At 39.0% G+C, this 11365-nt stretch overlaps 1 protein-coding gene across 2 annotated transcripts in view; it reads right to left on the reverse strand.

Moving 5' to 3' along the window:
- The window catches only part of col5a1 (procollagen, type V, alpha 1), a 73049-nt gene extending 64146 nt beyond the window's left edge, over window positions 1-8903 (reverse strand). Inside the window, exon 1 of one of the 2 annotated variants that reach the window (XM_035667733.1) lies at window positions 8476-8901. In XM_035667733.1, coding sequence (XP_035523626.1) covers window positions 8476-8575 — 100 coding nt within the window. In that variant the 5' untranslated portion in view covers window positions 8576-8901. Of the gene's footprint in view, window positions 1-8475 lie in introns of both variants that reach the window. The other variant, XM_035667735.1, reaches the window with a different exon arrangement.
- Window positions 8904-11365: the final 2462 nt, after the last annotated feature.

An 11365-nucleotide genomic window follows, 5' to 3' on the forward strand; every position in this document is an offset into this window, starting at 1 on the left:
ACAGTTTTTCTGACCAAAGCTTCTCTTGTGCACTCTGAATCTCTGTGCTTTAGCCGGACTCTTATTGCTTTAACAGGGGGAATACCATATGGTTTACTTCACTGTCTCCGTGCTGCAGCTCACAGTGAAGATAAATCACTGTCTGCCGTCCACCACAGACTAAGATGGAAAAACTGAGTCAAGATTCCACAGTGCACCTCTGAATGCTCATTTTACAGCAAGAAGCTACAGGAATGGTACTTTTGAGGCACATGTACGATGGCAGTTGTCTCTGTCTTTTTATCTCTTCTTCTTATTCCACCCTCTGTAGTTTTGTCTCCTTGGGCATTATCTTCATTCAGTTTTATTTTCTTACCTCCATTAGCAACTTTATTTCTCTCTGCCTATTTTATCTTTTTACTGAATTGTAGCCTTTTCCTCATTCTGTCTCTCCTGCAGCAGATATAGTTTTGATGGCTGACTGCTGAGAAATTTATGATAAAAGAGGGCCCTGCAGCACTGACATTACAGAACCATTTCCTCTCACCCAGTCTCACAGATAACCATTATTCCAGCACCAACACACTGACAAAAAAAACAATGAAACTGAATCTGATAAATACGAAATCCTGCACAATAGTGAAGCTTTTCCCTTTGTTAAGGACTATCCAGCACTGACACACAATATAAGGCCTATCAAACCGAAGTGGCACATATTTCAATGCTTCACTGAGGTGCTGTGCCTCTTAGCTAATGATGGGCTAGTGATCCAAATGCACAGTGCTTTCTCACAAAGAAGAGTTCATCATCAGTGTGAACTGAATGACCCATTTTGACCCAACATTTGCAACTGTTTTTACCCAGTCAACATAATCAATATATGGACATCAATATAAAGCAACAAGAGTAAATGAAATCACAACTTTAAAAATGATTTACATATGATTTTGTATTTTTTAATGTATAACTAAAAGTATTGAATTTCCCAAAAGATTCTGCTTTTAGACTAATAATGTTTTATTAGAATAGGGCAATTACCGAATACTGACAATTTAAGAGGAACTATGTAATACATAGTAATACAGTTAACACAGCCATTGCCTAAATTATTTCTAAAGGGATAGGAAATCAAAGAGAGAAGATGGGCACAGTTTCAGTGAGGTGTGGAAAGATTGACGAAACAGGAAAATGGAAAATCAGAAGGAACATTTAGGTTATCAATCTTTGTTCTTGTTATAGTTATAACACGCACACAATGTAACTGCAGCCTGGGGTGAGGAAAACTTGCCATCTGTAGTGCCAAATAATCTGCCTGAGCTGCAGCAACAGCCAAATCAACCATCAATCTCCTGCTGACACTTTAACTAGTGTCATATTTGAGCAACAAAAACCAAGTGGGTGAACAGAAGTTGCTGAGAGACTAAACTGCCTGACTGACAGCAGGCTACTTCATCCCAGTCATCAACTGTGAATAAACCAAATCAGCTTCGGACTTCATGTACCAAATTAAAGGTCCAGTGTGTAACATTTAGGAGGATCTATTGGCAGAAATGGAATATACTATTCATAGGTATGTTTTTATTAGTGCATAATCACCTGAATAACAGAATCATTTTCTTTTTGTAAGCTTACTACAGTAGCCCAGCACTAGCTGTAGAGAGTTTCACGGCCACCATAGTTTCTTCTACACATTTTTCAGCTCATTCTCATTCCCGGGTCGTCACACACAGACCGAGCTGTGTTCAGTTAGCAGCAATCTGCAACTTCACCACTAGATGCCACTAAATCCTACACACTGGTCCGGTAAGTGAGATGTTTTGGGAAATTGAAAAAACAAAACAGATGTAGAGTTAACAAACCAACCCTGTCCCCTAGAAATCACTACTAACTTACCATAATCACTATGGTTACTACTAACTATGTACTACTGACTTTGTTTGGCCCTTGGAATCATAATTATTGACTGGATTATGTTCCCTGGCAACATTTTTTTTGCTTTGTTGTGCAGGACTTCACCAGTATTTGGTTAGGTTTGTGCGACACAAGCATTTTGGCAAAGGTTAGGGGAAGATTGTGGTTTTGGTTACATGTTAATACACTCAAAAACCTCTTGTGACCCGTGCTTCTAGTCACTGTTTTTCAATATGTATCCAACACCACATATTTCCCTAAACTTAACCAAGCGTGATTGCATAAACATAACCATAATTAAGTTGTATCATGCTTTATATGATGTGATTGGATAGAGACCAAAAATATGTTGCCAATGAACATTTTTACTAAAACTGCGACTATTGCGATACATTAACAATGTTTCCTCATTATGTTGGTAGAAAACATAATCCAGACAGTGTTGCTCAAACTCTTATTTCCGCTGGTATTGAGTGGTTTCTTTATTTGTCAGAATATAGTGTTTGCGGTCAAACTCTAGTGTGGTCCCTTGTTGCAACAAAACCAAATTAATTAAGCCTGAGGCTTAATTAAAAGAAAAAACTGCTGAATAAGCAAAAACTTGTCTTAACTTTAATGCCGCCTTTTCATTCCAGTTCTTACTAATTTCATCACCTAATAAAATAAAAATAGAATACATCTGACGGCAGTGAAGTTTCTGGAGTGACCAGAAACCATTGTATTTCCCCTAGTAGGAAAGAAATGCTTACTCTCAGTATTTCTACTGCCCAGGCTGTGGCTAAGCTTGGGCTAGGGAAGGGGGAATGGGGTTGGAAAGGATGAGTCATACATTGCTTTCCATGCTCAATGATTATAATACCCCATTACAGAGAAAAGCACTGTTTCCCAGCTAAAGTGAATACTCGGCTTGTGAGCCTGGACCAGACTTAACTTTTTACTCTGCCATGCACTACATGCTGCAACAAAGCATACTGTTAAAAATCAAATACAGGAGTGGGAGTTGCAGCATGAGGTAGCACATCCAACTTTTACATCATTGATGTGTTTGTGTTGACATTTCAAACACCACTGCCTCCATTTTGTTCCCTTTCGTCTGTCAGGGAGTAGAGAACACATTGTCCCTTTCAGTTACAATTGGAACTAAAAGGATCCATCTTTGTCAACGAGGTTTTAGCTGAAACTAGCTTTAGTCACAACACCTTTAGAGAAAACCATCTGTATCTGGCTTCAAATCAAGCATGCTGTGTCATTAGTACAGAGCACCATTGAGCGGCAATAATTATTTGCCCCTTGATTAGTCTGGAAAGGAATAGACAGTATACTGTCTACAATATGGCAAATAATGCACTATTTGTGCTGCACAAAGGATCTCCTAAACTCTGACACGGGGTCAAAGGCTTGTCCTGCATATTTTGTTTTATCTCCCATGTTGTTATCAGGCATTAGAGCTGATTTACAGAGTCCTTTCCACAAAGCCTGCATTTACTGACTGAAGTGGCACATGCAATTGCAGGGTCACTGCTTCGCTCCAGTCCAACTAACTCAGATTCCTTCCTCTGCGCCAGGGCAATAAGCACACACAAGATGCCATTTTTTCTCACCGCCACTTATCTGATTGAGTTGGACACGACCTCAGGACTGCCACTTAAAGGTGAGCAAGAACAACCCACTAAACCCACCCACGAAAAAAGCTACAGTTACATGTCTGACTGGAAGATGATTAATAACGGAAGCGAGTGATGCAAGTGTCTCTGGACTCTAAAAGCCTCATGGTTGCCATGGTGATAACGCAAAGGCACATCTGTGTCTACCTCTCACCAAGACAGATTTCAACAAAAGCAACTGTTGAATGAAATGAAATGAAATGAAAAGTAAGTGTACAACTGTGTCTTTGTCCTTTTCTTCAGTCATATAAATGAGTATAACTGCCAGAATGCAAATGACCTTAGTTATTAGCATCCTTCAGGGCAACTGGCTGTTAGCTTTGTATAAGATTTACAAATAAAGCCCATTAACTAATTCTGGATGTATTCAATCACTTCTATGCACTTTTCTAAATGGCCTCATTTAGAACTTTGTGCACAGTGACAAAAAGGAAAAATGGACTTATCCATATAAATTCCTTTAGAAGAGGAGTTGTCCAGATATAAAGAGACTGTGAATGAAAAACAGCTGCAGACCAGCTGTATTCGACCTTTAACCCGTCATAAAGTTGGCTTGCTTAAACAAAAAGAACCTTTTAATGACCCTGGATGTGTATGTGCAAACCTGGCTGATACGCAAGGCACACTGCTATTATTTTTTACAAACTCAGCTATAAGGCTGCAGATGTTATTCGATTAGGAATTTTCTCTAAAACCAGCACAGAATGGTGTATTTTCTTTTGAAAAATGCAACAGTATTTTTTTTTTCATGGTCCCCTGTTCCACCACGAATGGGAAGAAAACATCTGGAAGACATTTTTTCTGGCTTTTTGGAGGGCTTAGCAGACAGCACAATGGAACTTATCGATTCCAGATGTGAAGGCGCTCAGTGAAACAGCGAGGCCTTCTTCTGTTTATCCCTTTCAAATGTACATCAGGATAAAACAAACATCAGCACCTAATATATAGCATAATTCTTAAATAATGACCATATTTCTTGATTGCTCAGCATATCCACTAGTCCTTTCAGTACTCTAGTCTATTACCATCAGTGGCTTTGGCCAAAATCCATCCTTGTTTTCATTTGCACAAGGTATTCAAAGAATGTTATTTCAGTATTTTTGATGACTAAAGTACTCTGCACAAGTAGGTCCTGGTCCTGTGTGAATGTTTGTTACCGACATTCTCATCCAAAAAGCCTTTTAGTTAATTAATGATAACAAACCGCAGTGAAAAGAGTCTAAACAGGTTTTTAAAAACTTTTGAAAAGTGTCTGAAAGATTGATTGAGCGAACTAAGCAGAAACACAAAGGAAACCATTTGGAGAAAACTCTCGATTTGTTCTACTGCAGGTATGCTCATCATAAAATGACACTAGGAAGTCAGGAAGTTCTGTTACATTTGAATGAATGTTATTTAGTCAGACAGTTAAGGAGTACAAAGTCCAAATTGAACTCTGACAGCATTACACGTTGACCTTAAATATATTAGGCTACTACACACTCTTTGTCTTTGACCTCCAAGACTCAGAGGAAGATTTACTGAAATAAGGAGCTGTGAAGATTCAACAGAAAGAATTCCTTCCTTCAGGCAGTGAAACTGTAAACCTGACAGCAGTGGCAATCCGAAAGTCCCAACCTTCACCTTTGAACTCTGACCCCTCTTCTCATTCTTAACCTCTGTGTCTTATAGACCTTCTGTTATTACCAATTTTCACATGAGTTTAAAGGAAGGTTACCTCATTAATGCCAAGGCAGGATGCCCTTTCTTAAGAACTGTGGACTTTGACTTCACTCACTCTTTCTAATAAAGCTTGACTTACATTCAGTGCACTGATCCTCTATGACCTCAGATTCCGGCTGACTTCAAACAATTGGGTAGTGTGCAAAAAAAAAATAATTTTATAGGCTATACTTTGAGAATATGCTGCAAACCTAAAGGCATATCTCAATATCTTTCTCTTTACTAATAGATTTTTCAGTAGTTAAAATACTATTTCATGATATAATTAAATGTTATTCCATAATAACATTTCAGGCTAACAGGCTAACAGGCTAACCATTTAACAGGCTTAGAAGCTAAGCTACATTTAACTGCAGGCTTATCTTTTTGAGGTTCAGTGCACCGGTACAAACTTAAAGCTACACTCATTTTCTTTTCATATTAACAAAGGACTATGTGTGACATTGCTGCAGTTTGCCTCGGCCCTAGGGAGCACTTAGCATCTTTCCGATAAGTTTTACAGCCTGCATCTTTATTTTTTTTTGTTGGCTGGCACCGTCCTTGCCAACGTTGCGTCAAGCAGCCGCAGGCAGCTGTTTTCAGTGGAGAAGCTACACACCAACTGTACTGTTTGTTGGCAGCAAAGCACCAATCAGCACACAGACAAAGGTAGCAACTTAGCTACTTAGCACAGTGGAACATTTAGCAAGCTAAAATATTTTCCTAAGTGAAGATCAAAGCAGAGCTAAAAGAAAAGGGAATATTAAACCTCGTACCTGAGGTGGACAGAAACACAACTCCTAATGAATGCTAATGTGACTCTGTGTAAGCTGGATGTATACATTGGTAGCCTAACACATTAGCCACAACAACTTTCAGCTTGTTCTGCTGCCTCCATGTGGTGAAAAACTTAATGCTGCTTTATAAACTCAAACTAAATATAAACTTTTACATTTAAAAAACATAGGTAAATTATGCTAATTAGCTAAATGATTAGAAATTATATGAATTATTTTATAAATGATTTGTTACACTGAAATTAGCAGCTCTCAGCATCTGGAATCAAATACACTGCTGAACTAGTTATTGGACCTCAACAATCCATCCATTTACAGTCAGTTGTGTGTCATTACAGGTGCCCAATTACTTTTTAAGTTCAGTGGAATGTTAAAAATCTCACAATGTGGGAAAATCAACCTTTTGATTTTACAGTTTAGCCTAACCCACAGAAGTATTTCTGTAAGGCCTACATTTTTATGCAAGCACTTCTGTGTAGATAGATAACCAGTGATATTGTGTCTGGGCAGGCCTGAGCAAGCTTTCAGATGAATGTACATCCAGGTCCCCCTTGAGGCTAAGAGGTCATCAGGTGTGGGTGAAGATAAATCTTTTTTACGGCTCACCAACTGGGTAATTGTCTTTAATTACCATTTATCTATACCTTATCATAGATAGGAAGATGCAAGCAAAAATGTAATATTTTACCATAATCCAACATTAGTGTGAATATCAACACTAAAATTGATAATCCAATACTAGACTTAATGCTTAACTGAACATAAATTAGCAAAATGATGAATAAAAGTAAAAATCGCACATGTGAAGAACAAGATAATTGGTTTACATAAAACTCCCATGTTGTTGGCATGTTACTAGCAATCAGTCTTGCTCATTTGGCATGTGTCAAGTGTCACGTTTCAGGAATTGTACCAGCCCCCTTGAGGAGAACTTACAAGACTCTCTGTCAGTTATTAAGAGCTGATTAAATCCAGCCTGCTGCATCAAAATGGATTCAGTCCCATGCTTTCTAACATCCAAGCAAAACTCAAGTCCAACTCCTCCTTTGCCATCAAAAATTACCAGTTCTGGATCCAACTGTTATACAGTTGTGTTCAGTTAACAACCAGTGTTTATAGGCAACATGAAAATAAACAGGCTGCAGTAATTCCTTTATATGTTTAACAGTATAGCCTATATGAGGTTGTAAAACCACTTCAATGGCATCTGTTTTCTATTACGATCATTTAAATTTTTCTACATTGGACTGAGCTTTAAATCGAGCGTCTGGCTCAGTCAGGCAGTACATCACATTCATACCATCAGCACAATCTGGGGCACTTTCTAAGTGTCCATGAAGCAGACAGAAGAAGCCACCTGTTCACCTCAAAGTCCTGTGTCAGAGCCCCACAGCAGACCACCAACCATGCCAGGCAGCCTTAAGGGGCTAATAATACATGTAGGCCAGTCCCCAGCCGCAATGCCACAGCACTGCATGACCTCTGAACACCCATGGGACACAACAGTGCCACACAAGAGTGTCTAATGATAATCGCTTCTTCTTCTAAGGACTGGGTTTAACTGATTGACTGACTGAGTAGGATATCAAACTCTAAGACCATCTTTTTTTAATGCTCTGAGCTGTTATAAACATGTATGAGGCTCATTTATAGAATAACATTAGTGAAATGTGTGGGGTTTTGAGCCTCAGCAAAGGGCCCTGTGCTTCAAGAAACTGTGTGTCCTGATGTCTGAGTCCTTGAGGCGGCTCCACCCTGCCACTTCAGACAGCTACAGCCCCTCCCTCATATGAAAATTATGCTCATCCCTCTCCCATCAGTAAAAAAAAAAAAAAACAATAAAGACAAAAAGCTATAGAAAAATGGTATTTTAACTTTCTCGAAATGCACATTGAAGTCACTACTGCAAACAAATAAGTCTGCAAAACGCAGAATAGAATATTCTTTAAGTGACATCTGAAAAATGCTTTTTATTTGCACTTCAGGGACATAATCTTCCATTACCTTATGCATATATGCTTTGCCACAACAAGCCATTAAGATTATACATTCAGGCCTACATCTATATTTCTCAGCTATTGGATATGTATCTATTTTTGCAGACCAGCTCCTACATATCCACATCACAGACAGAATAAGTGGCCAGTTCCAGATCAGCCTTTTCTCAAAAGAAAACGCTTTCTCTTTCTCTCTCTCTCTCTCTCTCTCAAAAAATACACAAAAACTTTCAGTCTTTTGATACTTTGATAAGTCCCATAGTTTCGGGCAGACCCCGCTGAACGCATTAAGGCACCAGTAAAAGGCATAAAGATGAGTTCGGGAGGAGGGGCGGACATCGCAGTGATCCACTATAACCAAAGAGAAAAAAAAAGTTTTCAGCGCAGCTCCAAACTGTATCCACAAATCTCAGTGCTGCGTCTTACCTGAACTTGCTTGCGATGTGACAAAAAGCAGAATCACCGCTAAAGTGATTTGGGCGTCCCTTATCCTCCGTTTAACTTTCCATCTTATATGGGTATCCATGACCGCCAGAGACGTCCACGGCAAGTGGATTCACTTTTCAACCTGCAGCAACTAATTAGACTTGCAACAACTTCTGGTCAGGACAATACTAAAAAGCCAAAAGTCCCAGAGAAAGAGAAAAAAGGGGGAGGGGGGGTGTATCGTTATTTCTCAAGCAGCCATAAGGGTTTGTTAGTGTGCGTTCCTCCAGCTAGTTGACGGATGGACACCCGTCTCTCCCGCACAGCTCCTCTCCTCTCTGCTCTTCTGAACTGTCCTGCACCGCTGCGCCTCCGTTCAGAAGTGTGGCCCCCTCTTCAGTCGTCACGTAAAGCCCCCTTCAAGTCCAACGGGGCAACGCACACACACACACACACACACACACACAAAAAAAAGTCTTTCCCCCCAGGCTGTCAGTCACTGCGCGGACAGGAGACTTGGGCAAATCAGAGGAGTCCATTCATTAGAGCCAACCCTGTTATTGGACGTGGGTGGGAGGAAAAGTTGAGGGAAAGTTTCACGCCTCCAACTCCTGCGCTCGGAATTCTTTTACATGGAGTCCGCTATTTCCAGAGGAGGTCAGAGCGGGAAAAGCAAAACCGCTGCAGGGACAAATCGTGGACAAAGGCATGGTATTTTCATATGCACGACTTTGTTCTGAATATTAGAGATTCAAATCATGATGAATCAACAGGTGGGCACCACTTCCAGTCCATAATCCACACCAGGTTTGAGCAGTATGCCATTGAACAGTATTTTGATGACCTACTCTGAAAAGTTATTTAAATTATTTCATATTTGTTGCAGCCAATCAGACCGGCTACACTATTTCACTGTTCCTCACATTTTTTTTTTTTTTTTTAATGAAATAACTAACTTTAACTGTATTATTAGGTTTATATATTTTAAAAATAAAATTAAAAAAGTGAGTTACTGGTGGACCCACAGAGACCCCAAAAGTCCAAAGTTCACTGCATGTCAATTAGTTTTTGGTATTTTGACTCATTTGTTGTGAGAATGTGCACTATAGTGTGCTTTAAATTATATTAGCTGATATTGTGCTCACATGGTTGAAATTAATCAGAAGAGGATTTAAAGATAGAGGGCGTTGTGGGCTGTACAGGCTGCAGAGCCCTTTGATTTTGGGCTTTAGTTATAAAAATGACTTTACTTGAGTAAACCAACATTAAAGTACGGCTCTAGGGCCTCCTGTAAGTTAATGATTGATTGATGATTCCACATTGGCAGACGTTCATACAGATCATCCAACGTTTAGCTATAGGCCTACCTTATAAAGGGAGCATGTGTCATTATCTATTTTAAGACACTAATTAATAAAATGAAACTGTGTTCAGTAAAATTACCACAGACCAGTTGATAGATAACCTGGGGTCAGGTATAAGTTTAAGATTTGTTCCTCCAACTCCACCCACTGCTAAAGACAGTGACATGCAGTCAAAAGCTCTCGAAAAAGCTAGAACAGTGAACCTTGAGTTTACATTTGCTCTGTTAAGCTATAACAAAGCTGTTCAGTGATGTGCACTGTACTCGATAGGAGCCCATAAACACTGAACAGAGGGGGGGAATTAGAATCAGGCCATGTCTAATACCCTCTGCTCTATAATGCACATATAATATTATATTATAACTGATAAAATTATATTTATTATTATACTATATGCAGAAGCAGTACAAACAGACATATGCTTAGATGCCATGAACACTGGCTGGCAATGAATATTTGAATCCTCAGTCCATTTAGTGAAGGGATACTAAGACCAAATTAGTTTTATTACAAATCAGGTGTAACAGGATGTATTTTATCCAAAAAACTGTAACTGTGATTGTGGCCACCCAAGAACTTGCTACTCCCTACAGAATATTATTTATTATTATATATTTATATAATAACATTTTTTATTTTGTTAGAGAATGTAAAATATTAGCCCAAATTGGATTTTTTTGTACCTTATGGAGATGACGTGAAGCACTTAGCTTTTTCTCTAATAAAGATTTAAGGGAAGCTTTGGAAAGTTTATCAACCAACATGTGTCCTAATCACAGACAGCGTATTGCTAGTGCATTACCCACATAGTGAAGACCAATACTTTTTGTAACAGTGATATTCAAGCACAAGTTCTTGCAGTCAAAAATGGCAGCTGTGTTTTATAAGCTGTCATGGCTGCTCCAGTGGGGGGCAGACTTCCATTAACTGCCCAGTAAAAGCTGGTTTTAAGCACAGTAAACAAACACCATGGTGGTTGTGGCCACATCTGACACTATGTCACATTGTGAGGTGTGTAAAAGATGAGTTTGAATGTGGATACACAGCAGTCATTGTAAAGTCTCTAAAACATGCAAATTATTTTCAAGCCTTAAAGTCCTGGTGAAATGAAAAAGGTTTATTTTCATATTCTACACCTATTTAACAATGTATGTAAAAAAAAAAAAACATTACAAAAACTCAATTTCTTTGTATTTTTATATCAAAATCCAATGACATGTGCTTACGTAGACCTGAACTAACTGATTTCAACCAATAATATCGTGCCATTCACCTGTCAATCAATCTTGAACTTTTAGCAACACAGAGCGAAGATTCATTATTTAGCTAGCTAGCTATGTCGGCATCAGATGCTGTATTTGGTTCCGGCCTGATGTGCATTTCACTGGTAGCTCCCAGTACGCTAATGGGTCCGCTACAGCTAATAGCTACCACAACAAGTCACTCTCTAGCTGCCTGTTTTACAGGAAATATGTAAATGTGTCCTTCACAGCAGTTTTACCTCATGTAACCCAGATTGTCATATG

This window comes from Morone saxatilis, unplaced genomic scaffold (assembly GCF_004916995.1).
Source record: "Morone saxatilis isolate NCDOM2014 unplaced genomic scaffold, NCSU_SB_2.0 Contig21, whole genome shotgun sequence".
Lineage (NCBI taxonomy): Eukaryota > Metazoa > Chordata > Actinopteri > Moronidae > Morone > Morone saxatilis.